We start from the raw sequence: 25,876 nt of genomic DNA, 5'->3' as shown, positions 1-25,876 counted from the left end.
AAACTGTCAAGAGATGATCGAGCAATGTATGAATGAATTGTTGAATGATTGAATGCGTAGAATAGACATATTACGAATGAACATTTATGTGTATAATCAGTTAATTAAGTAGGGAAACGATGTGTATTGAATTCATCATTGTAGAAAGGAACAAATCGTGATTGAGCAGATCAAAAAGGTGACGAAGAAAATGGAGTTGGTTTCATTGCCTGAACTTCCTGAGAAGAAATATGAAGTGGAAAAAGTGAAAGTGGGAACCAAGCCGGTGGCGAGAAAGAAATTGCAATCGTACGTGGATAATTTATATGTGGTGGCAAAAGAGAAAGAAAGAAAAGAAAGAGAAGAGAAGGAAAGAAAAGAGAGAGAAGAAAAGGAAAGGAAAGAGCGTGAGGAAAGAGAAAGGAAAGAGAAAGAGGAAAGAGAGAGAAAGGAGAGAGAAGAGAGAGAAAGAAAAGAAAAGGAAGAAAAGGAAAGAAAAGAAAGAGAAGAGAAGGAAAGAAAGGAAAAGGAGGAGAAAGAAAAAGAGAGAAAAGAAAAGGAAAAGGAAAAGGAGGAGAAAGAAAGAGAGAGAAAAGAAAAGGAAGAGAGAGAAAAGTCGGCGTCGCAGAAGAAGCCAGGCAGCGCAGACACTTCATCCAGTTCGACTTTACCATCGAATCCTTCACAGCAACCAGCTCAACAACAACAACCCAGTGGATTGTTCGGTCAAAAGAATCAGCAGCCAGCTCAGCAACAGCAATCAGGCGGAGGCTTGTTCGGTAATAACAATCAACAACAACAACAACAACAACAACAAGGTGGAGGCGGCTTATTTGGTAATAAGGGTCAGCAGCCAGCTCAGCAACAACAAGGAGGCGGAGGATTGTTCGGTAATAAAGGCCAACAGCAACAACAGCAGCAGCAACCAGTTCAACAACAGCAGCCAGGTGGAGGCGGCTTATTCGGTAATAAAGGCCAGCAACCTCAGCAACAACAGCAGCAATCAGGCGGAGGCTTGTTCGGTAATCACAATCAACAGACACAAGGCGGATTGTTCGGTCAGAAGAATCAGCAGCAGCAACAACAACAACAAGGTGGAGGCGGAGGATTGTTCGGCAATAAAGGTCAGCAACAGCAATCAGGCGGAGGCTTGTTCGGCAATAACAATCAACAGACGCAAGGCGGCCTGTTTGGTAATAATAATAATAATACTGGCCAGCAGCAACAGCAGCAACAGCAATCAGGCGGAGGCTTGTTTGGTAATCACAATCAACAAATGCAAGGTGGATTGTTCGGTCAGAAGAATCAGCAGCCAGGTCTACAGCAACAATCAGGCGGAGGCTTGTTCGGCAATAATAATACCAATACTAGTGGACAGCAGCAAGGAGGCGGTTTGTTTGGCAGTAATAACAACGCTCAGCAGCAACAACAGCAACAATCAGGCGGAGGTTTGTTCAGTCACCAGCAGCCGCAAGGTGGTTTGTTCGGGCAGCCTGGACAGAATGCAGGGAATCGTCCGGTAGATCCAGTAGGTAAATAGAAGGGATTTGATCTTGTAGCAAAAGTTTTTCGACTTAGTAAACGAGTTTTATAAAAAGTATAACGGTACCAAACTCCATGAAGTGCCTCAAATCGTGGAGAAATACAGAGGAAACGAGATTGCGTTGTGTCAACGACTCGAGAAAAAGTATTGCAATTCGCAGCCAGTCCTTCAAAATCGTCTTAACACTCTATAACTCTATTTGCTCATGATTTATTTATTTATTTATTTGTTTGTTAGTATATTACGAGTTTTATTCCTCCGATCGACAATCGGAATCAAATCGATGAAAGAATGAATGAATGAAAACAAACAAAAACTACCACATAAAGCGAGCAATCGATCCATCTGGCCACACAAATGGGCGATAAAAGAATAGAAATGCTGTGATCAGATTGAGCGTGAGAGAAATCGTAAGCGAAATAATGGGGTGCGTGCGAGGGCGGACAATGCAGATGTAAAACAAAATCGGGAGCGAATAATACCGAAATCTACACTCGCAAACTCCATCGAATCACACTCAACCAAAGGAGAAGAAACAAGAATCAGAGCAAAAAGAACGCCAGAAACCAGCACCAACAAGCTCGTAACGCTCGACAGAAGCTCTCTCACCATTCCAAGCAGCGAAGCCGCGTAAATCGGAATTAAGAAATACTTGAAAGGCTGTGATTTGAGAAAAAAGAAAGGAAAAAGTACAATCACGATATCTTTAAAAATGTAAAAAACAAAGTGGCGATTATCGGAGCGAATAAACGGATGAATAAACGTGAATTTCTCAACGAATCTGAGCGTGAAATCAGCAGCAAAATGAAAACAGAAAAGACAAAAACAAACAGAAAAGATACAAACCAAGCAGCGTTTTGTTGATCTTTTCGGGGTGGCGGATGTAGCGATACCACTTCAGAACGATGTCGTCGATGAACACGAGGCAGAAGAAAACAGAAAAGTAGCAAAGCTGCATTAGATGGAGCGACATGGAATGATGCTCGCGATCGCCCAATACCACCGAAAATCCGTTCTTCACGAAGAACACGACGAAGGAAATGAATAAAACGAGGTATGGAATAGCGAGACGAAGAACGAATTGGAATTCGGAGAAAATCAAAGAAAGTAAATGAATGATTTGTGTTCCAAACTTCGCGTATTTCTCACTCTTCCAAACCAATCCATACTAAAGGAATAAGAAGAAAATGAAAGAAAAAGCAAACGCGGAGGAGTAAAATGAGAGCCGGGTTCAAAACAGAGAGAATGATGTTTGTCTGTCGACAGAACACGGCGAACGATGAGAAAAGAGCACTCAGAATAATGAATCCATACTTATTTCCTAACATAAAAACATGATAAGAGAAATACCTCGATCACTCAGGATTGCAAATAATATCGATGTGGATGCGAAATACAGCGATACTCCATCCGTGTAATATAGGAAATACGCATCGAGAATCGTAGGGACCGACATCACTTGAATCGTCCACAAATACGACTTTACTCGCTTCTATAAATAAAAATGCCAACACTACCCAATACATTCGCAGGATGGAGAAAATGGATGATTTGATATACAGAGAATGCTGTTAAGTAGAGAAATAGCATGTTCATCCAGCGCAATGCTGATAAACTGCATCCAGCATCCCCAGTAGCGAAAAACAAGGAATACAGCTTGCAATATCTACGGTTCACGATCTTATCCAAAGATACAATGTGCCGATCACATAAAGTCCAGGAAAAGTCGTGATCTTCGGATCCCAATAGGTGTAGTTTCCTACATCGATAGATTTGCTTTTTACACTCTCTACCTTCCAAATAGTTTTGTGTCATCGAAAAATGGAAAATCTCATCCATGTAAGGCGCCGTTACTTCTTTGTTCATGACGACGATCGATACCATCGTACAAACAACAAAGAACACCAATAAAACATAAACAAGACAGTCAACTTTCATGATTAATAACAAACACTTAATACCGCCTCCATAAACTTCCTCAAGAACTGAAACCGATCTTCTGTGGACTCCAGAATATGAACTCGGTCATAGTTTTCGGGTTTTCTGACTTCCGTGGGAGTCGAGTAAGTGCTGGAATCTACGGACGCGTTTCCCATTTCAAAAACGCTCAGATCTTCGATTCCATTATTCAGTTGCTGCAGAGCTTGAAAGCGTTTTTCGTCCGAGTTCTCCAATACATCTTTGACCTTGCCATCGCTCATAACGATAACGCGTGTAGCGATTGATGGGAGTTGCATATCGTGCGTCACCATCACTACTCGTTAATGACTCCGTCCTTCTTCAGTACCTAGTGTCGTTCCCATATTGTTCAACTCAACAAGCAAATTCATTATTCGAATTGTGTTCAACGTGTCTAAATCTCCCGTTGGCTCATCCAGCAACAGTAAGTCTGGACTACATTTCATTTCTCTAGCTCGTCTTCACCTATTCGCCAGTCCGCGAGCGATTGAAACACGCTGCTGCTCGCCTCCGCTGAGCTGCGATGGGTAGTGATCTCGGCGCTCTGCCATTCCTACACGCTGAAGCAACTCGTCGACGGCTTCACGACGCTGACTGCGTGTGAGTTCGCCCTTCAGAATCAAGGGGAGCTCGATGTTTTGCGCTGCGGTCATTCCAGGAATAAGGTTAAATGTCTGGAAGACGAACCCGATAGCATTTAATCGAATCTGGGACACGATTCGATCGCTCACTTTGTCATGGAATGTATATCCTGCGATGGAGAGCTCTCCCCGGGTGGGACTATCGACAGTTCCGAGGATGTTCAACAGGGAACTCTTTCCAGAACCTGATTTGCCCACGATGATAACGAATTCACCTCGGTGGACACACAGATCCACTCCTCGAATTGCTGGAACGCCCTCCAGTCCAAGAAGATAAGTTTTGTGAACATTCTTCACCTCCAAAACCACTGATTGCGAAGCATCATCCGAATCCTCTTCCCCACTCTCTGAATTCGAGTTTGAATCATGCTGCGTGTGAAACAATCCATTTCTGTGCTTTCTTGGTGAGTGCTCTGAAGAAATGCTAGTTGTCAAACTCTTTTCTCAAATTCACGAAACGATTTCTTTGCTTGGAGGCAACGAGTTGCTCCACACATTCGAAGTTTCGTCCACTATGGATGTTTGCATTTTTGATTTGCTTCGTTTAAAAAAGACAACTTTTCATAACGCTTCTGAACCTCAAGCTGTTTGAACAGTACAGCCGACGTTCTTCGCTGTAGCAACGACAACCGAAGTCATCATGCTACTCTCCTCCCAATTCCGGCTCAGAAGCTATTCCAAATCATCAAAGTTGTTAGTTGGTCTCTTTTTAGATAAATAAAGAGAAAGAATGTACTATAGAAATGATCCTGTTCGAGTACAGTCTTAACCAATCTTTCACTCTTTTCCAACATTTTAATCACTATCCTATTTTATCATTATGGGTTTCTGTGAATCATTTTTCTCGCAGAACGTTTTTTATTTGTAGTTCAGAATGAAACTTCTGTTGTATTCATTATGCGTATTATCTCTGGTGTGTGCTGCTCAGGAAAATGAACAACCATGTACTTTCCTCACAAAAGAATGATTTGTAGTGGAGCCAGTGGTGTGTAATGTGACATGTCTAAACGATGGCTACTGTAATCCGGACAGTCATCAATGTGTTTGTACTTCAAACTGTCGGGGTGTCATGTGTGAAAAGTGCTCGTGGAATATCCCATTCGGTGCAGTTGTTGCCTTCTTTGTGGGTTTGGTCATTGTTTGGTATGTTTGCATTTGGGTCGCAGATTTGATTACTCGGAAGTGCAGGTGACCATTTGAATGGTTGCAATGAGAGCTAGGTTTTACAGACGCGTTTCGGTGCACGATCCCTTTGTGGATAACTTACAGTCGATCAGTGCATCTGCATCGCACCAGAATTCTACGGCTGGAGATAAGTTTATGTCTCCTTTGGAGAGTCCAACTCAGCGTTGGTATCGCAATCACTAAGGGGAACGTGGCGTTTACGGTTTTTCAGATACTTTTTCGTTTCTTCTTGTTTGTTTACACAGTCTGTTGTGCTCTTTGAGAAATGGACCCTATTTCATTTTTCACTCAATAGGGCCCGTATGCGCCGAAAGTCCCAATTGTTTTCCATCCATCCATTTTCATAAAAGGTAAGTTACTGTTGTGCTATATGCCTATTCTCACCCTCCATGTAGTGGTTAAACCGATTTTTGACTGTTGATCAACTATCCCCACAATGTCCGCTAGACAAAAGAAAGCTCTCTATTTCCAGAAACTCCATCAAATTCTTGAGGAGTACAACAAGATCTTCGTCGTGGAGATCAAGCACGTCACCTCCAAGCAGGTTGCTGATATCCGTAAGGCTCTGCGTGGTCAGGCCCTTCTTCTGTTCGGAAAGAAGACCATGATCCGCCGCTGCATGAACAAGTTCGTGGAGGAGCATCCCGGACACCCCATTGAGAAGCTGATTCCCCTGGTCCACGGAAACGTGGGTCTGGTGTTCGTGAACGGAGATATGGCCAACGTTCGTGAGATCATTCTCAACAACAAGGTGCCTGCTCCCGCTCGTGTGGGTGTGGTTGCCCATGTGGACGTCATTGTGCCTGCTGGACCTACCGGTTGCGATCCCGGCCAGACTTCTTGGTTCCAGGCTCTGAACATTGCCACCAAGATTAACCGTGGTCAGATTGAAATTATCAACGACGTGCCTCTGATCCTCGCTGGTCAGAAGGTGCAGCCCGGTCAGGCTGCCCTGCTGGACAAGCTGAACATCCACCCCTTCAGCTACGGAATGCACATCAAGCACGTCTACGACGACGGTGCGATCTACGACCCTGTGGTGCTGGATCTGACCGAGAAGGAGATCATGAGCAAGTTCTTCAACGGAGTCAACAAGCTGGCTGCGCTCTCGCTGTCCATGGGATATCCCACTCTGGCTTCGCTGCCTCACTCGCTCAACAGCGCCTTCCGCAAGATGGTCGCCATCGTGGTGTCCGAGGGAATGTCCTATTCCTTCGAGAAGGCCGAGCCCTTCAAGGCCTTCCTGGCCGATCCTTCGGCCTTCGCTGTGGCCGCTGCCCCTGCTGCTGCTGAGGCTGCTGCTCCCGCTGAGGAGGTCAAGGAGGAGGAGGAAGAGGAAGAGGAAGACATCGATATGAGCGGAGGTGGTCTGTTCGGCGATGATGACGACGACTGGTAAACTGGTTAGAGAAAATCATTGTGGTTGACCACAGAACTTGTGTTTGTTTGATCAAATATTTAATTCGTCTTTGGTGGAGAGTCTAGGATTGGGGCTTTTATGACTTGGGATTGTAGGTCGAGAGGTCAGAGGAAGGTTACGGGTAGAAAATGAAAGCATCCATGAGAGATTCAAAATGTACCGTTAGTTTCTTCATACCTCCCTCTATCAACTTGCCGAAAACAGACGAGTTCATTCGAGGAGGAACAGCTGCGTTAGTTAACATTCTTTGTAATGCGAAGACTCTGGGGATGATGCGCTAGGTACTTTTCCGATTAATAAAGTAATGTTTCGTCAGCAACTTACGGGCAACGGAATGCTGTCCGTAGGCAAAGCTCTGTATGATGAAGGTTTTCGTCTATTGTGTGCATTTTCGGATGTGTTGATGTGTAGGTACCGTGGAGTCGGCGCCCCGATCATGCAGAAGACGCTAAGCACTTCGTTAATGTTCGGGACGTATGATTTTTACCGTCATGGTCTTCTATCTGCTCAAAGGAGGTTCTCAGAGTACTTTTCGACATCTTTTCTCTCACTCTAGCCCTAATTCCAGCGAAGCCCTCTGGATTCGCTTGGCCGCCTCCTGTCTTTCAGGTCTAACCGAGGCTCTTTTGACCCCGTTTGAACGTGTTCAAACATTGTTACAAATCCCTCGCTACAACACCCGTTTCACTTGCTTTGTTGATGCTTGTCATCAGCTGGGTCTTCGCGAGTCCTTCACCGGCTTCTCGTCGCTTTTGAATGGTTTCCCTGATTGCTAGTGCCGTAGCTCTCCGCAACTGCATCGGTAGCGGTCTGTTCTTGCTCCTCCGCGATCCGCTGCGCGCCCTGCTCCCTACCAGCACCTCGCACTGGCACAACTTATATCCTGTTTGTAGTTTTGTGATTGCGTTTGTTTGCTTGTTTGTTTGTGGTTTGTTTGAGAGAGAAGAATGGATTGATGATTGATGATTGATGATTGATGTTGGGTTTTGTGAAAGAAGAATGGATTGGTTGATGGATTTGAGCTGGTTCCTTCACCCACGTTGTGTGATTTCGCGAGTGGAGCCGTGCTGGGAGCGTGCGTCAGCACGATTTCCTTCCCATTCAGCGCAGCAGCGGTTCAGATTCAGAAGGTAAGCCACGAAGGAGGAGGAGGAGTGATGGGTAGGAGGCAGTTCATCGAAGCCGGTATTCGGTGGTGAAAGCGATTCGAGATATCGTGAAGTGGGCTTGGATGGGAATGGCGATCTTGTAGACAGCGAGGAACAATTCTAGGATTATACCGAGGTGCGCAGGTCAATTTCTGCAGAGCACTCATTTCTTGGGGAATCGTAAATGCAGTTTACGAACAATTAAGCTTGCTTATTTGAATGGTGTGGGATTGTTTGTTTGCAAAGACTTGGATGGAAAAAGGGGATGTAGAAATGATCCATATGTGTTAGTTATAATAGAACAATATGCAGGAAAGATCAGGAATGCAGGGTTGTGTGTTGTGCAGAATAAGGATTGAATGGCAAAGTAGTTTGGAAAATAGAATCACAGAGTACGAGAGAGAATAACGATAGGATTGCTGCCTATTTTTGATCCCCATGAACCTATATTCACTGTTTCTCTTCCTGAAACATTCGATTTGTATGTAGATCTATCAGTAAATAACAAATCAATACAAGTTTCTAGAATCGCTTTTTTGAAAATCGTAGATGATATATATATTGTCTTTCATACTTCCCAATAATCATCTCACCGCGATACGATTGATTTATGAAAACCCCCAATTCCTATCAAATAGTTCCTCTTTCACTCCATTTTCCATTTCCCCTCCATTTCTCCCTCCATCTACCCTCAAGCACCATCCAAATCATGAATCCAACAAACACGCCAAAAGAAACGCCGCCGAGCTCTCCATTCCAACTTCCACTTTTCCATATCAATCGGATCTGTCTCCGGACTCGCATCCTCCTTTTCCTTCCAAATCTTGATTGTTTTATCCGCCTCGCACGTGATCAGCCGCGTTCCGGTGAGATCGAAGGTGCTCGCGAAGATTCCCGCCTCGCTGTCCAGCGATCCAGGCTGCACCACTGTACGCTCCTCCTGGAAACAGTATCCCGTTTTCCAATCGCAGAACCGGAACATTCCGTTGTCGCCTCCCGCGAACAGAACGCCCTGCTTATTCACCGAAATCGAGTTCAGAATGTAGTTATGTCCGCTCACATTCCCCAAAAACTCCGCCTATGCATCAAATCCGCTCCCTATCGGCACCTTAGGACACTTCCACTTCTTGATGTTATCCGCAGACGCCGTGGCGAAGACGTACTCTCTACCCTTCACCCCTCCGCTCTCCGCTACACCGGATGGAACAGACACGACCGCACTCCCTTCTTGTGGTGCGTCAGGATCGACGTCGCCGTCCCGGTCACCAAGTCCCACGTCCGCACCGTCGCGTCGGCCGAGCCCGTGACCACCTGCGGCTCGCCTGCCTGCGTGGCCACGCAGTGGACCGTGCCGCGGTGTCCGCCCAGCACCATGATCTCGGCCTTCGTTCGGATGTCCCAGACGCGGCAGACGCTGTCGCGCCCTCCGGTGAGCAGCACGTCGAGCGTGGGGTGCGTGGCGATGCAGTACACGCCGCTGAGATGGCCGTGGTAGGACCGCACCACCTGCGTTTGATCCCTTTGAGCTGGCCTACGCGATTGTACTCCAGGTCCCAGCATTTGACCGCTTTGTCTTCGCCGCAGGAGAACAAATAGGGCGAGCGGCTCGACACCACCACGCCACGCACCGTGTGCGAATGCCCGGTGAGCGTCAGCTTCAGATTTCCAGAGGCCAGGTCCCAAATCTGCGCGTGAAAGAAAAAGGAGAGACGCTACTTTGATGGTTCGGTCGGCAGAGCCGGTCACGAACCACTCGTTGCTCGCGTCCATCGCCACGCAGCGCACCCAGCCGAGATGTCCGGCGATTACACGCGACAGCTCCCAAGGAGCGTGCCACTCGGGGACAGGGACCTTCTCATCGCGTGTTCGCAGAACCAGAGCCGAGGAGGCCTGAAAAGGAGGAGTGAGAAAGAAAAAGGAACGGCTTTGTGGGATTGTTTGTGCGCTTCTCGAGGCTGGTAGGCGATCAGACTGGTGCTCTGCCTAGTGATGAAATAAGGAGAAAAGGAAAAAAAACTTTTTCTGTTGCTGCTCTTTCGATTTCAACGACTTGAGAGCCTGATCGATCGAGTTCTTGGAAGGATCCGTGTGAGTCGCATTTTCGGAAGAGAGAGGAACGCCTGCAGCATGAACATATGCTTTTATTGGAAAACCTGGAGCTGAAGGGTAATCGTGCGTTCCAGAGATAACGACTTTGGTAGCCTCTTCTTCTGTGACGGATTCAATTTTCAAATCATCTTCTGGCGCCTCGGAAGCCACAACAGACGATTTCTCTCCTTTCTGTTTTCTGGGAACATATTCATCACAATCTTGATAATCACCCAGAATTTTTGATGCCATTTTGATTCGAGTCCTACAAATCAACAAGACGTACAGTCAAAAACGCTTCTTCATCCTCTGCGGGGTCTTTGTCAAATGAACGAACGAATAGCTCATTTGTAATCCGCATATCTCTCTTAATCACCTCTTCCATAGAAAAAGCGTTTTCTCCACTCTTACTCTACACAATTAGTCCCTAATTTCAAATAAGAAACAATCGACGGAGCCATGTTAACGAGAGGAAGTGAATTTGCGATTTTCAAGTCCACGTTACAGAAAATGTGGGATCACTCGATTCAAACAAACACTAAGAAACCTCAAAAACCAAGCCATGAATTATTGCTTCTGTCGATAATTGTAAAGCAGCGTAATAATATTTTTGAAAGAATAGTCAAAACCATCACTACACTTAATCACCCCACAGACAACTTACATTTCTCTTGAGAGACGACAAAAGATATGATGGGCAATCGATCGCACAGACACCCTACTCTCTTGGGTCAGGTAGGAATGGTATAAATCGAGTATCTTCCGCTTTATTTCCTGATTAAAGTTCCGACGATGGCGGGTTGGCTTTTGGTTCTTGGAATAGCGAGAAATGCTCTTTACTTCATTGGAATCCGAATCGCTCGGTAATGCTCGGGGTTCCATATAGACCGCTGAAAATAGGTTGGGACCCACTTGTACTAAATGACAATTTGGAGGAAACTGCTTTTCTTCCATATTTCCATTGTTAACAAGTACTGGCACCTTCCATCCAGAAAAAACAGCGCTTGTTTGCTCTGAAGGAACTGTAGGTTCGCTTATTAACTGGTTTGTAGATGGTGGTGCTTCGTTCTTTACTGGTGTCACAGGTATCTGAGAACTTGGCACTCCAGGCGCGATATGTGTTTCAGGCGCTGCAGGAGACTTAGGGGTTGGCTCCTGCTTGGTATCCTCGATTTTCTGAGCGCTAGGGACGGAGACAGGTTGAACAAATGCAGGAATAACTGGGGAGGAATTACTCAAATAGTGAGGATCAAAATAATGTCTGCCATCAATTACTACGATCGCAATTAGAATAATAACGCCTACTATTATAGTTGTGAAGAATGTAAAAATCAGAGGGATAAGGGTATACAAATGGACCTTTTAGATCAGGAATAACATTCATAACCAGGAGCTAAAATGAATAAAGACAAAATTGAGAAATGATTATTCGTTAAATAGAAATAATAACTGCACCGACTATTTTTGGAAATTATGAAATCAATTAACCACTTTCTAATGAATACTCGCTAATTCCACACTTTGTATGTTAACAAATTACATGGTGAAAACGTGGGTATATTCCTACAAAAAACGGTTCCATTCATATTTGATGGAATCTATATCATAGACAAAGGTTTCTGCGTTTATTTACCAATATTCAATAGTCTTAGAGAATCACATTGTATTTACCAATATAGCATCTGAGATCCTTGAGTGATTCCCTTCATCTTGGCCTTGTTGTGGATATCATACCAATTATTATTGGAATATCCTAAACCGTACCACGACCACCATATTGGTGTAAATGCAAAGTGTACAAGAAAGGGAATGCATTGGGAAAAGGGATGGAAAAATAATTACTTAAGTACCTAACAAAAGTGTTTCTTAATGGATTCATTAACTTTCTTTTTATTCGTTAATTTCTTACTTCGATTTCTTGGTAGATTTGGGATATTTAATAGTAATCTTGTCTTCAATTCTTTTTTCGTATAAGTGTGTTGTAGCTACTCCGTCTTTTAATTATTGTCATATCTATTATCAGCACCATCTCATTTTCTTTCTTGGAAAGAGCTGCGGATGATTTGCTTGTCCTTATAGAATGTGGAATCAAGAAAGAACTGTATATTATTGATTATCAAAAATCATTGGAATTGCTTGGGTAAAAACGTTTGGACGTAGAAAGAATACTGGAGAATAGGTTATCCATCTAGTGAAGACATTCTGGGAATGGGTTTCTATAATGGATACTATTAGACATAAATCGCAGTGTTAATTATTGTTGAGTCATTGTAGTCTAGTTGTTTCTATTTTTTACAGAACTGTATGCTGTGTGGCTTTTTTGGTACAACATACGTTCGATTCCGAATGGATAAGTGTGTATTCAAATATATTGAATGTATTTACCACTTTCGACAGCAAAACAGACTTTGTTTGTTTATTTTTCTGTGAGGTAATTCTCTATATAATCGCAGCAATACATCCGGTTGCACGGAATATCTCCAACCTGCATGTGAGAAACGCTAGATTTACACTCTACCACATTGTTACACATAATGCTCAACTTGTCTGTTGACATGCACATGTGACAGTAGTTTCTCTGCGAGAAATTGTTTTTACTTCTTGAAGACATTTGTAAAAAAATCGGAACATTGAGTCTTATCCTTATAGGTGATACTTTGAAACCTAAAACAGATCCGAAGTAGTATAGTGGTTTAGTATTTCCGCCTGTCACGCGGACGACCGGGGTTCGATTCCCCGCTTCGGAGTTTTCTTCTTTTCTATTTTCGATTATCATGATTCCTTTTTTCTCTTTTTGCACCAACAAACATTCAAATCATCTAACAAATCCTCGTCGATCCCTTCCTCCATCATTTTTCGCATCATGGCATCTCGTAGTTCCTGTACTTCACGTTCACTTTCTCCCTGCACACCGACAACTACACCTGCCTTTCCTTCATTCACTGCCTTTGATTTCTTGGTTTCAGCGTCAATCACAAAATGGTTATCACAGTTCGGGCAATATTCGTCTGCCTCGTCGAAATCTCTTTTGTTACTCACAGCACAATACGAAATACAGCATATTCTTTCGAAAAACGTGCTTGCACTTCTTGCAACCAAAAACCTAGTCTAAAATGCAATTTCAAAATGATACCAAAATGGTACTACGTTTCAGTTCGTGGTCACATTGTTCCGCGTGACACTTGGCACAGTCAAACCACTTTCCACAGCAAGGCGCTCGAATGGAAACCTGTTCTATTATTGCGAGGCACCTGCACCAACCTGTGCATTTAAAACGTGTTTGCACATTTCACAACGAGTATAAAGAAAACAATGGAAAGAAAAATGAGATTGTTAGTTTTTAAAGCAAGAGAAGAGTCGGGTTCTCGATGTATCTACGCATAAGCTGCTTTTCAGACCCTCACTTCTTGATGGCATTGACGAACGTGGCTCCCATCACACCATCCATCACGCGATGATCGCAGCTCAGTGTCACGGACATCATATTCTTCACCTCGAACTTGGTTTCATCCTCTACGCCTCACGCCTCCTTCCCTGCTTCTCTCACCCTTTGACGGCACCACGGTCTTCACCACTCCGCCAACGGCCAAAATGCACGACTACGCATAACAAGACCTCGTTATAGCCACCTGAGGCGGATTGATGATCGCCGAGAAGGACGGGATGTTGTACATGCCCAGATTGCTGACGGTCATGCTTCCAGCCTTCGATCAACACCGCTCTGCAAGCCTACCGCGTACTCCTCAGGAAGCAATTTGCCTTCCTTGCTCTTGCTGATGAGCGTCTTCATCTGCTGGTTCAGACTCAGCAGTCCGGTCTTATCGACATCGTGCAGCACAGGCGTGATGAGGCCGTCGGGAATGGACACGGCCACGTTGATATCGATCGTCTTGTAGTGACGCATCATGTTGTTCACATAGCTGCAGTTCACTTCGGGCATCTACCCTTCAGGCCTCGCGTCCATCGCTACGTCGCGCAGCGCCATCGCGCAGGACTTCACGATGAAGTCGTTGATCGTCACCTTCGCCGGCTTCTCCGAGCCCGACGGGTTCTTCATCTTGCTGAGATCCGCGTTGAGGCGTGCACGCAGCTATCCATCATCGAACGCACCCAGCCCGACCTTCAGCAGCTCGTCCACGTCGCACGTCTGGTTCACGTAGTAGTGCGGGATCGACTGCTTCGACTCCGTCAGACGCGTGCTGATCACCTTCCGCATCGGCGTCACCGCCACGTCTTCGTAGTTCGCCGAGACGCCACCAGCGACGGGCGCAGCGCTCGCGGCAGGCGCAGGGGCGGCGGCCGGGGCGACGGAGAGCGCGGCCAGCACGTCGGAGGCGATAACGCGGCCGTTGGGACCGCTGCCCTTGATGCTGGCCAGATCGAGCTTCGCTCCGCTGTTCTTCAGAATCGTCTTCGCCAGCGGGCTCACGAACACACGCGAGGTGTTGCTGGGGGCCTGGGCAGCCGGCTGAGCGGGCTGAGCGGGCTGAGCGGGCTGAGCGGGCTGTTGGGGAGCAGCAGCAGCAGCTGGCTGAGCAGGTTCGGGAGCAGCAGGCTGAGCAGGTTCGGGAGCAGCAGGCTGGGCAGGCTGAGCAGGCTGGGCTGGCTCGGGAGCGGCTGGAGCACCGTCAGATTCGAGGGAATCCTTGGTGGCGTTGGCAAAGGCGGGGATATCCTCCTTGTTCTCGACCACGATGGCAATGGGCTCTCCGATGTTCACGTTCTCGGAACCTTCAGGCATCAAGATCTTAGCGACATAACCCTAAAGTGAAACCACATGCTTAGTAAAACCTCCTCTTGAGTAGTGAAATCAAGAGTACTCTTGTCGGTAGAAATCTAACGATCAGAATCCTCAAAAGAAATGCTAACCTGAGCAAGAACGTCTCCAGGCTGGACAGCGTCTCCCTCTTTCACGTTCCAAGAAGAGATTCCTCCCTGAGTCATGGTCTACGAATTACACGAACGAAAAACATCAAAACAGGAGAAAGAGCAGGCATGGAAACCAAAACATGCTCCGGTAAAGACGAAGCGAAACAACGTATAATATGGGATACAGAACCATGGGTACGAGAGAGTAAACTACAGTTCATCTCTCAAAAGAGGAGTACTTCACAGCAGTAACTCCACTTCGGGCAGCAACAGCAAATCTCGACAACATCGTTGTAGAATTCGATTGAATCGGTAAGTTAATGAGAATAAGAAATCCACCAAGCATAACTCCTTTTGGGAAATCGTCCCTATTTTTGGAACATCACGAAATCGGAATTGAAAGCTGAAGAGATAATAAGTATCAACCACAAAGACATTTTAGAAAAGGGTAATCAGTTGGACTCCACTTCAAATTTGAAAACCTTTTTAAATCACCACTACTTGGAATAAGAACAAATTCACAAAACATGTCTTTCATAACACACATAACACATTAAATGAGCACAATATCTTGCACGAATCCATTCGACAAGCTCACTTTCCATGTCTCAGAAGAGGCAATCTGAAGTTATTGAGTCTCCGAGAAAGGAGAGAAGGTTTTTGTGATACTTGTATTCATCATGCGTAGAGTGTTGACGAAAACAGAGTATGACACGTATAATCCAACACTAAACAGATTTCTTGGAGAACAAAGGATACGCAGAAAAGATGCACCTGCTCTTAGTGACCAACAGGATACCATAGCGTTTGAGTGGATGAGTGTTGATTTGTGCGTGTCATTCGTGTTTCCTATCATTCGTTAGATATGATGGAATGATGATGAAACGAGTCAGCGATAGCAAAGTCGAAGTTGACTTCGAAAGCGTTTGTTCTTTATTTGAATTCAATGACCGTATAGTACTTGTCCCCTGTTATCCGTTTTTATGGAATTACTAGAGAGGGATTCAGCGTGTGTTGCAATGTTCACAATTTCCTTCCATATATATCCTTCGCTATCTCCCACTCGAGTACTCCTTCATCGCTACTTTTATATTACCAAACACCCGCTGTATGAAGAATCCGATCGAGAGGATTTGGTTGCTTATATGACCGAAAAACTTCAGAATGCAGGAAAAGTGAAGGGCAAAGTCCTCGATGTAGAGTTGTGCAAACACAAAAGCATCTACTTTTACCAGGAACACGACCAGACCTACATGAAAGTGATCATGCAGTTCCCGAACGATGTAACGCTCGCTCGCGAAGTGTTCAGAGTTTTATTTTCTTCCACATTCTTCACGCCCAGCAAGGAACCAGAGCGTCCGAGTTTAAGAATTATCGGAAGCGGAAGGAAGAAAAGCTGCTCGGAACCGGCTCGGAGCCGCGTTCGCAGCCCCAATCCTACGGCAATCAGGACTTGTTCTACCACCAAATCTTCGAAGCCAAGCTGCCCTTCGTCCTCCGATACATGGTGGATCACAACATCGTTGGGTGCAACTGGCTGCAGCTGAACCCTGGGAACTATCGCCTCCTTTCTCCCTCCGAAAAGGCAAATTATTGCATTGTGAGATGACGAATAGCGAACGATGTGCCAATATGAATGCGATGTGATCTGTTCGGACGTCGTCTCGCTTCCCACAAAGGACGATTTCAGTCTGATCGCGCCGTTCCGCATCCTCTCGTTTGATATCGAGTGCTGTGCGGAAGAAGGCGGGTTTCCTTCGCCCGAGAAGGACGCTGTGATCACGATCGCGAACGTCGTGACGGAGCAAGTGCGAATGGCGATGGATTTGGACAGTAGGGATCGACAGAGCCGCTGTTCAAGTCTGTGTTCACGCTGCGCGGATGTGCTTCGATTCCTGGAGTGGATGTGTATTGTTTCGAGGACGAAAAAGACATGCTGGCGGCCTGGTCCAAGTATTTAGTGGCTTGTGACGCCGATATTATCACGGGATACAACATTCAAAACTTCGATATCGACTATCTCCGAAAGCGAGCCGCCACACTGAAAGTGAAAGAGTTCGATTTGCTAGGACGTGTGAAGGGCGAATTCGCACGCTGCACGACCTCAACGTTTTCTTCTGCCGCGTACGGCACCCACGAAAACATCGATACGAATATCGCTGGCCGCTTAATCTTCGACGTAATGCAGTTCGTTCGTCGCGAATACAAACTCTCCAGCTACACACTCAACAACGTTTCCAGCGAGTTCTTGGGCCAAACCAAAGAAGACGTGAAATACAATCAAATCAAAGAACTGTTTAACGGAGACGATGTGACTCGCCAGCGAATCGCCTCCTACTGCGTCAAGGACGCCTGGCTGCCGCAGCAGCTGCTCGATAAGCTGAATGTGATCATTAACCAAGTGGAAATGGCTCGCGTGACGGGCGTTCCGATTAACATGCTGCTCTCGCGCGGCCAGCAGATCAAAGTGTTGTCGATGATTCATCGAAAGAGTTTGCAGCTGGGATACATCATTCCGACGTTGGACCGCTCGAATCAGAGCGAGAAATACGAAGGCGCGACGGTGATCGAGCCGAAGAAGGGCTATTACGAAGAGCCGATCGCGACGCTGGACTTTGCATCGCTGTATCCATCGATTATGATCGCTCACAATATTTGTTACTCCACGCTCATCCCGGATTCGATGGAGATCGACGAGTCGCGCGTGGAGAGATCGCCGACAGGCAATCGATTCTTAAAGAAGTCGGAGCGCGAAGGCGTGCTTCCGATCATTCTGCGCGAATTACTCGCTGCTCGTAAAGTGGCAAAGAAAGACATGGCGAAGGAAACAGATCCTTTAAAGAAGGCTGTGCAGAATGGACGGCAGTTAGCATTGAAAGTGAGTGCGAATTCGGTGTACGGATTCACTGGAGCCACGGTCGGTCAGCTTCCGTGTCTTGCGATTTCGCGCACAGTGACGTCCTATGGGCGTGCGATGATTGAAATGACCCAGAGGAAAGTGATGGAGCGCTACTGCATAAAGAACGGCTATGAGCACGATGCGATGATTGTGTACGGAGATACGGATTCGGTGATGGTGAAATTCGGCGTGAAGACGGTGGAGGAAGCGATGAAACTTGGCAAAGAAGCGGCTGAGTATGTCTCTGGATTCTTCCCAGACCCCGTTCGATTAGAATTCGAGAAAGTCTATTTCCCTTATCTCCTCATGAACAAGAAGCGCTACGCAGGCTTGTTTTGGACGAAGCCGGAGAAATGGGACAAGTTGGACGCGAAGGGAATCGAAACCGTGCGTCGAGACAATTGCCGATTGGTGCGAATCCTCGTGGACACGTGCTTGAAGAAGCTGCTAATCGACCGATCGCCGGAGGACGCTGTGGAGTACGTGAAGAGCACGCTCTCCGCGTTGCTTCAGAACCAGATCGATATTTCATTGCTGGTAATCACGAAGGCGCTGGGAAAGAAAGCGGATGATGATGGAAAAGGATACAAAGCGAAAGCAGCGCATGTGGAATTGGCGAAACGAATGGCGCAGCGCGATCCTGGAAGTGCTCCGAAAGTGGGAGATCGCGTTGCGTATGTGATTATTGAAAAAGACAAAGGAGCCAAGGCGTACACGAAGAGCGAAGATCCGATTTATGTGCTCGAAAACAACCTCCAAATCGATGTGAATTGGTATTTGGAACATCAGCTGCGGGGTCCCATCGAGCGGATTTTCGCTGTTTTGAAGAATCATACGTTGGATGAGCTGTTCAAAGGCGAGCATATGAACGTGAAGAAGGTGGTGGTGGTTCAGAACTCGGGGATTGGACAGTTTGTGAAGCGAAAGAACACGTGTATGCACTGTAAGCGTCCGCTGCAGAAAGGAGCGGTGTGCTCGAACTGCAAATCGTTCGAAAGCGCTCATTACATCGAAACTGCAATGCAGGTGGAGTTGCAGCAACGACAGTTCTGCGAACTGTGGACGACTTGCCAGCGATGTCAGAACAGCTTGCATAAGAGTATTATTTGTGGAAATAAGGATTGCCCGATTTACTATCAGCGTGAGAAGATTCGACATGAATTGGATGTATCTACAAAGAAACTGGAGCGATTTAGTGAATAGTTGTTTGTTTGTTGTAAAAGTGGTGAACCGATAGGTAGTGGAGTGAAGTGGTATTGTTTTCTATTTTTGCTTCTAGACGGCTGAGTATAGCTTTCTATCCATAAGTGCGTTTCATATGATACCACATTAACTCAAGTTTGCGGTGATATCTTAGAAATATTTGAAAATAGAAGAAATACGAGCATGTGCAATATGGCAATGGTTCACTTTGACTGTTGTTTAATCAGAGGCTAATGTCAATTGTCTGCCTCAAAATCTGAATTTTACGTTGGTAAATAATAAATAGTAAAAATACGAATTAGATATATTCTCACTACCCGAACACATCAAAAAAGTCTTTGAATCCTATTTCATCAGTACAGTAATATTGTTTCCATGGTTAACTATGAGTCACTTGAGTAAATAAAGTCTTGAAATGCTGTATATTCTATTATCTATACAATAATCATAGTATTCCTTAAGTATAATCCACTTTCCCTTTTTCTTTCCATAGAAATAGTGCTGATATTGTGAATTAATAGTTGAACAGTAGTCAGATGAGTTTGTATAAATAGAAACCAAACCGAATCTATTTTGAGCCAAAATAAAATTCACTCATATTTATACTAATAATGAATCAAAATTGTGATGATCATACAGATATAGAGATGATAAAGATGAATGTGTCACCTCTAAGTCAATCTGTTGTGAATGACCAAGATGACGATAACGGGACTGAAATTTGGAACTGGTGCATTTCCAATCAATTTCCTATCAGTGAAATCATATCAAAGAATGGAAATAAGGTCATCATTCGCACAGGCGCTCCACATCAGGGATATACGATCCATTCACAAATGTGGGATGGCAAACTAAACGGAGATGCTACAATCATAACTCCAACAAATGTAGTAATCGCCAAACTCCGGTATTCTCAAGGTGAAATGACTGGATTTTGTAAACTGTATTACCAGTCTGGAAGCCTTTTCTATGATGGTTATCTCAAGAATGGTTATCGACATGGAAGAGGAACGGAATATGATGAACAAGGGAATGAGATATACGACGGATTATATGATACAGGCAATAAGTTAAACTGTTCTCCTTTCCTTGAAATGGGTAGGGATTATTGGAAAGAAATGGACGAAAACAGCCGATTTCGACGCGTTTTCCAAGTAGATTATCAAGGGAAATATGATGGTATGTGCTATTTCTTTGAAAATGGTAAGATTTCGCGAGTGAGTCATTGGGATAATGGAATCGAAGTAATAGCATGGAAACAGTTCAAGGGTGATGCTACAATGATAGAGTATTTAGATGGTGTAAGAGTGTATGAGGGAGGATATTTGGATTCTTTGGAACAAAACTATCCAAGAAATGGAGCTGGAACAGAGTATGACGCTGATGGAGAAACAATTATATTTAAGGGAATGTATAAGGATAATGTACGTCATGGAAAGGGAACATGCTACAAGAATGGCCTTCCAATAAGTTCAAAAGAAACAGAGTGGATAATGGGAAATTTGTTAAAGAGAGTGTTGATTACTCACATTTTGAAAATCGTTCTTCTTTTTGTAGTATATATAATATGTCTAATGATCAACTTTTATTTCGGTATTATCGTTGCCCTTATTGTCTTATGGTATCTATGCAAGCGTTGGAAATTCTCGAATGGTCCTGAAAAGAGTATCGCTCCTTTTATCGAAGATGAAATAAATGTCAAAGTGGTTGTCGATAATAATGCGAACAAGAACAATGATGATAATAATAATAATAATAGCAAATCATGCACATTAACAATGAAGAGAATAGGCATATTTTTACTGAAGAATAGCTATGTGTTAACAATGGTATCTATTACTATTATCATGATTATCAGTATTATTAGTTATATCATTAAAGGACCACACGGAATCAGTATTCTCGATGGAAGGTATTATGTTCCAAGTAACAGTGGAAAACATTTCTTATACTTTGAAATATCTAATTACCCGAAATTATGGTATATAGATATTGAGAATTTTTGCTTTACAAATGTCAAGACATTCAAAATCAAGCACATGAAAGGATTGAAATCTTTGAGCATTGGTGAGAGTTCATTTACTCAGATACCTACTTGGTATGGAAATGATGAATCGAAATCATTCCACATATTGAATTGTGAGTCATTGGAATCGATAGAAATTGGTAAATATAGTTTCACTGATTTTGGAGGAGACTTTGAATTGAAGAATCTACCACGATTACAATCCATTCAAATTGGTACAATTGGAAGTAGGTCATGCAATTTCCTTGGTAGTTCATTTGTAATTCGAGGTATTGATATGATATTGAATATTTGGATAATGCATAGATCTTCCAAAGCTAGAATCCATTACATTAGGTGAAAGTGCATTTCATGATGGTTCTTTTGAGATTGGAGGTAATGATATGATATTGAATATTTGGATAATGCATAGATCTTCCAAATCTACAATCCATTACATTAGGCGATGAAGCATTCCGTGAATCCTTAACAACAATAATGGAAAGTATTGAATGAATTCGAATGAAATGATTGATGTAGATATTCCATCATTAGAATCCATTCAACTCGGTGAATATGCACTCCAAGGAAGAAATAGAAAATCATGTTCCTTGACAATGCGAAGTGAGAATGAAATGATTCGACATGATTGAATGTAGATCTTTTAAAGCTGAGATACATTGAATCCGCGGGATATAGTTTCGATCAGGTTCGTTATGTAACACTGGAAAGTAGTCATTAATAATTGAAATTGATCGTATTTAGATATTCCAAATCTTATAAATGTCGAGCTACCTCATTCGTTCCAAAATGTAATATGGACAGAGAAATCAATTTGGAGTAATCTTGATAGATTTGATTTCATTCATAGATGTTTCCCCCATTCTCTCCAATCTTGTCTAGATCAATATGTAATTCCAGTTATTAATCTACACATTCCAATCAATATTATTTTTATTATTATTGTTTATTCAATGTTTACTTTGCTCGTTTGTTCCAAACCCCTTATCTTCATTTTTTGGCTATTAATTTAGGATCCAATCATCGATTGACTCTTTTCCATCATCACAACTCAGATAGGTTTAAAGAGCATGTTCCAATCCTTTGTGTAATCAATTTTACGAATAAAGAGTGAAAATACATAAACAATAGAAAAGTAAGCTGAGGCAATTCAGTACAGTTCAATGTACGAAATAGATATGTATTTTCTTTGACAAATCACCAGATAGTGAGTGCGTGAATTGAGACATCCAAGTATATGAACTGGATCGTAATAAATTGTATTATATATTGTTTTTATAACTAGAGTTGGAAATTCCTATTAATATATATATATATAATTAGAAAGAATTCGTTTTTTCGCTCCGATTTGTGCGTGTTGTACAGAATTTAACATATCTCAAAGGTAATTGGATAGTGAACAGTTAAACTTTCTAAGTGTAGAAATTCGATATCAGTTGTTCATTATTAATCCCCTCAACGATTGTATTATGATAAATAGAATAGTAAAGAAATAATTGAATTGAAAAAGAATCGAAGTGGATTCTTTTGTTTTCAAATCTATAGAATCATTCACTTGATCCTTCCACTTGCATATTATTATAACTAGAGTAACAATGTGTGATGTTGGTTGTATCTCTTGAACCTATTCATAGTACACACAAAGAAATCAGTATAATATCCACATTGATTTGTTCCTATTCAGTTCGCTATTGTTTTCGATATAGTCCTACTTTCAATCACTTCACCTATTTCATTTCTTCTAATAAGAATTGAGTATCAACGCTGTGCTTTCCTACGATCAATTGAGCATACCAAATATGACTGTAGATTACAAAGTTGAACCAGTATCTACATAAGCGTCTGTATCTCTAATCATCCAGTAAAAATGACTCAATTCTTAAAGTAAACTCACTCAAACAGCTACTTTTCAGTACTCTGTAAATTCGGGGTTGCTCATAAGCTTATGTATCTTGTTCATATCATTTACATTCTATTTTCTGTCCACTATTTACAAAAAAAGTATTACAATTAGCATTGCTTGCACTAATCTCACTTCATAGGATCGATTTCAATTGTTTAACCACATTTATACTACTAACAAGTTCAAGTTAACAAAGCAATTTCCTTGACAGCTTTCTCTCTATTCCTATTCCATTCTCATCATCTAGAACTCTCCAAGACATATCCTTCTCTTTCCATCTCGATTCTCTATTTAATTCGTGTCCTTTAGAAGCTATTCCTCCATTTTTTACCTTTCCATAAATAGTCCAGATTTCGACACTTTTCGATTATTGCTTATTTACCAAACAATGGTCTTGGACGTTCAAGCAGCACTAGGAGAGAAAGCCAAATTCATCACGAGCGAAGAGATCAAGCCAATTTGTGATACTTCCTCTCTTGTCGTCATGGATGGAATTGCAGTCGTTGATGAAGAGAAAGCAAAGAAGCTGCGATTGTTCTTACTAAAGAAAATTCAACCCTTCGGTTCTGTGGTCAAGAACGACATTTTCATACCTATCGATCCAGAGACGGGGAAAAGCTATGGGTAAGATTTGTGTTGCATATTAGAATTGAATGAACTAACAATTGTGTGTAGAGCTGCTCTTTTCGAGATGGCGAGTCCTGAGGAAGCAAAGAAAGTGATTTCTGGACTTCATAACACACCTATGGATAAACTTCACACATTCCATTTATATAGTTATGCGGATATCGTCGATTCTCTTCAAGATCCCAACACAATGGAGTTACCCAACAAAGAATCGTTTGCCCCGTTGAAGAAGCTCGCCTCTACCCCGTATTTCTCATTATCGATGTTTCGATGTATCCTAGAAGCGGTCTACATTCGTGGATGCAAGACGCATTCCAACGCGACCAATTCCTCATCCGGTACAAAGACCAAGTAGAAGTGTACTGGTGCGACTCTCCCTCGCCACAGCTTGCACACGACGGCAAGAACGACCTCGCCTGTTCGCAGCCGCCCATCGAATGGAGCCCTCTGGGCACCTACGTGGTCACCTACCACGGCCAAGGCATCATGCTCCACAGCGGCTCCTCCTTCTGCGAGTGCGGCCGTCTGCCCCACAAGGACGTCAAGCGCGTGCTCTTCAGCCGCCACGAGCGCTACGCGCTGACCTGGAACGGCGCGACGGGCGCCTCCGCCAAAGACGCTGTCGCTGTGTGGGACGTGGCGACCAATCATCTGCTGCGCCGCTTCCCCTGCACCGACCCGCACTGGCCGTCCTTCGCCTTCTCCGCCAACGAGCAGTTCCTCGCCGTGAAGGGCAGCAACGGCATCGGTCTGTGCGTGCTATCCTCAGGCCTGACCGCCTAGGTTCTCGCTCCCCGACTTCCGCCTGCTCCGCCAGGCCTGCTTCGGCGTGCCGTCGATCGCCGACTTCGCCTGGTCGCCCACCGGCGCCATTCTGAGCTACGTGATCCCCGAGACGGAGAGCAAGCCCGCCACCGTGGTGCTGCTCGACGTCCAGCAGGGCCGCATGCTCCAGTCCGTCTCTCTCAACAACGTCCAGCAGCTCCGCCTCGCGTGGTCCCCGCGGGGATCCGCGCTCGCCCTCGTGGTCGCGCGCAAGGCCAACCGGCGAGCCAAGACGCTCTTCTACCAGATCTCGCTGGTCCGCGTGGCGCTGCGGAATCTCCCGGTGGAGGTCGTGGAGGAGGGGCGTTTCAACGTAGACCCTGCAGATGGAGGAGGCCGTGGACGCGCTGGAGTGGGAGAACGACGACCAGCGCTTCGCGCTGCTCACCACCAACGCCAAGGCGCAGCACAACGTTTCGTTCTACGCGGTTACCGCGGGAATGGAGCCCGGAAAGCCGAAGAAGCACGAGCTCACCAAACTCTGTAGGATTGGGGCGGGCGTTTCATGAGATACGATTCCGAACCGCGCGTGCAACCGTCTCTACTGGTCTCCCGCGGGGAACTACATTCTGCTGGCGGGTCTGGGGGTAGGGAATGGAGTTCGATGAGGAACAGACGTCGCTGCGGGGGAAACTGGAGTTCTGGGACGTTTCGGCGCGGATGTCGCTGAAGGAGCAGGAGCATTTCAGGTGATTCCCGCGGGGAGGAGTGATGGGTAGCTGCACGGACGTGGCGTGGTCGCCGAACGGGCATTTCTGCGTGACGTCGTCGTGCTACTCGAAGGAGAACAAGCAGGACGTGGGTTTTTTTAAAGGGAGAAGGGATGATGAGTAGTACGAGAACGGGTTCGATGTGTGGGATGTGACCGGAGAGAGCGTGGCGAAGAAGCGGCTGCCGCAGTTCCTGACGCTGCAGTTCCGTCCGTGGCCGATGGAGTGCGTGACGGAGGAGATGGAGGCGAAGGCGAAGAGCGAATTGGAGACGAAGGAGAAGGAGTATAAGAAGCAGATGGTGCAGATGGAGGCCATGAAGCATATCGACGAGATCCGGAAGAAGCTGGGATGGATCGATGCGTTCAGAGAGCGGAGACGGAGAATTCTGGAGACGATGGAGGCGATGAACGCCGAGAGAAAGGCGATGAAGGACAAGGAAGAGGAGATGGTGGAGATGTGGGAGAAAGGAAGGGAAGTGATGTGTAGAGAGGTTTTGGAGGAAGTGGAGCTGCTGGAACTGAAGAACGAGGCGTGTTTGTGTGTTTGTTGAAAACGGAAGAAGTGGGATTGGGGTGTTGAAGAGGGGTTGGGAGTAGGTGTGAAATCAGAGAAAGAGAGAGAGAGAGAGTATCATGGGAAACACGAGAATGACGAAATATATGAGGTTATGAGGAATTGCATGGTAAAAATCAAATATTTGTAAAGTAGGAATCATAAAAATATAAAATTTACTTTCTATCTCCCCATCCATTCCAAAATACAGTTATTTCAGAAGCTGGATGATACCACAGAATTTCCAGGATCATAGCACCATTCACATCCTATTCAAACTACGAAAATCCCATCCA

General features: G+C 44.7%; 9 protein-coding genes; 5 read left to right on the top strand and 4 right to left on the bottom strand.

The window, feature by feature from the left end:
* Positions 1 to 52: 52 nt before the first annotated feature.
* GSBLH_T00002988001 (uncharacterized protein) lies at positions 53 to 1,519 on the top strand (the record flags this gene model as incomplete). Its single annotated transcript, XM_013041639.1, has 2 exons — positions 53 to 108; positions 145 to 1,519. 2 exons carry the CDS (start codon positions 53 to 55, stop codon positions 1,517 to 1,519), a joined length of 1,431 nt encoding a protein of 476 aa, XP_012897093.1.
* Positions 1,520 to 1,909: 390 nt separating this feature from the next.
* Positions 1,910 to 4,650, bottom strand: GSBLH_T00002987001 (uncharacterized protein; the record flags this gene model as incomplete). Its single annotated transcript, XM_013041638.1, has 11 exons — positions 1,910 to 2,417; positions 2,443 to 2,690; positions 2,728 to 2,843; positions 2,873 to 3,011; positions 3,047 to 3,188; positions 3,218 to 3,281; positions 3,316 to 3,499; positions 3,544 to 3,776; positions 3,810 to 3,916; positions 3,947 to 4,546; positions 4,577 to 4,650. 11 exons carry the CDS (start codon positions 4,648 to 4,650, stop codon positions 1,910 to 1,912), a joined length of 2,415 nt encoding a protein of 804 aa, XP_012897092.1.
* Positions 4,651 to 4,679: 29 nt separating this feature from the next.
* GSBLH_T00002986001 (uncharacterized protein) lies at positions 4,680 to 4,916 on the bottom strand (the record flags this gene model as incomplete). XM_013041637.1 has 1 exon in its annotated part: positions 4,680 to 4,916. One exon carries the CDS (start codon positions 4,914 to 4,916, stop codon positions 4,788 to 4,790), a length of 129 nt encoding a protein of 42 aa, XP_012897091.1. The 3' UTR covers positions 4,680 to 4,787.
* An 827-nt stretch (positions 4,917 to 5,743) lies between these two features.
* GSBLH_T00002985001 (uncharacterized protein) lies at positions 5,744 to 6,742 on the top strand (the record flags this gene model as incomplete). XM_013041636.1 has 1 exon in its annotated part: positions 5,744 to 6,742. One exon carries the CDS (start codon positions 5,744 to 5,746, stop codon positions 6,704 to 6,706), a length of 963 nt encoding a protein of 320 aa, XP_012897090.1. The 3' UTR covers positions 6,707 to 6,742.
* Positions 6,743 to 6,855: 113 nt separating this feature from the next.
* Positions 6,856 to 7,858, top strand: GSBLH_T00002984001 (uncharacterized protein; the record flags this gene model as incomplete). XM_013041635.1 has 5 exons in its annotated part: positions 6,856 to 6,976; positions 7,009 to 7,108; positions 7,139 to 7,252; positions 7,284 to 7,472; positions 7,504 to 7,858. The coding sequence occupies 5 exons, from the start codon at positions 6,856 to 6,858 to the stop codon at positions 7,688 to 7,690; spliced, it is 711 nt and encodes a 236-aa protein (XP_012897089.1). The 3' UTR covers positions 7,691 to 7,858.
* Positions 7,859 to 8,566: 708 nt separating this feature from the next.
* On the bottom strand, positions 8,567 to 10,433 carry GSBLH_T00002983001 (uncharacterized protein; the record flags this gene model as incomplete). XM_013041634.1 has 10 exons in its annotated part: positions 10,410 to 10,433; positions 10,260 to 10,375; positions 10,029 to 10,228; positions 9,893 to 9,995; positions 9,798 to 9,858; positions 9,592 to 9,765; positions 9,411 to 9,560; positions 9,071 to 9,381; positions 8,984 to 9,041; positions 8,567 to 8,953 (listed from the first exon to the last, which is right to left on the bottom strand). The coding sequence occupies exons 1-10, from the start codon at positions 10,422 to 10,424 to the stop codon at positions 8,567 to 8,569; spliced, it is 1,575 nt and encodes a 524-aa protein (XP_012897088.1). The 5' UTR covers positions 10,425 to 10,433.
* A 2,930-nt stretch (positions 10,434 to 13,363) lies between these two features.
* Positions 13,364 to 15,178, bottom strand: GSBLH_T00002982001 (uncharacterized protein; the record flags this gene model as incomplete). The annotated part of the gene is made up of 10 exons (XM_013041633.1): positions 13,364 to 13,476; positions 13,511 to 13,562; positions 13,593 to 13,667; positions 13,697 to 13,903; positions 13,934 to 14,053; positions 14,084 to 14,725; positions 14,755 to 14,799; positions 14,833 to 14,910; positions 14,943 to 15,042; positions 15,072 to 15,178. 10 exons carry the CDS (start codon positions 15,176 to 15,178, stop codon positions 13,364 to 13,366), a joined length of 1,539 nt encoding a protein of 512 aa, XP_012897087.1.
* A 1,158-nt stretch (positions 15,179 to 16,336) lies between these two features.
* On the top strand, positions 16,337 to 18,934 carry GSBLH_T00002981001 (uncharacterized protein; the record flags this gene model as incomplete). Its single annotated transcript, XM_013041632.1, is given in 3 exon segments — positions 16,337 to 16,432; positions 16,449 to 16,640; positions 16,670 to 18,934. 3 exon segments carry the CDS (start codon positions 16,337 to 16,339, stop codon positions 18,932 to 18,934), a joined length of 2,553 nt encoding a protein of 850 aa, XP_012897086.1.
* A 4,346-nt stretch (positions 18,935 to 23,280) lies between these two features.
* On the top strand, positions 23,281 to 25,578 carry GSBLH_T00002980001 (uncharacterized protein; the record flags this gene model as incomplete). XM_013041631.1 has 9 exons in its annotated part: positions 23,281 to 23,736; positions 23,772 to 24,242; positions 24,274 to 24,604; positions 24,633 to 24,798; positions 24,826 to 24,902; positions 24,931 to 25,004; positions 25,035 to 25,113; positions 25,150 to 25,484; positions 25,515 to 25,578. The coding sequence occupies exons 1-9, from the start codon at positions 23,555 to 23,557 to the stop codon at positions 25,576 to 25,578; spliced, it is 1,779 nt and encodes a 592-aa protein (XP_012897085.1). The 5' UTR covers positions 23,281 to 23,554.
* Positions 25,579 to 25,876: the final 298 nt, after the last annotated feature.

The sequence above is a fragment of the Blastocystis hominis genome, assembly GCF_000151665.1.
Source record: "Blastocystis hominis, Singapore isolate B (sub-type 7) whole genome shotgun sequence assembly, scaffold_23".
NCBI classification, from domain to species: domain Eukaryota; class Bigyra; order Opalinata; family Blastocystidae; genus Blastocystis; species Blastocystis hominis.
This window is presented reverse-complemented; position numbering and strand designations above follow the sequence as displayed.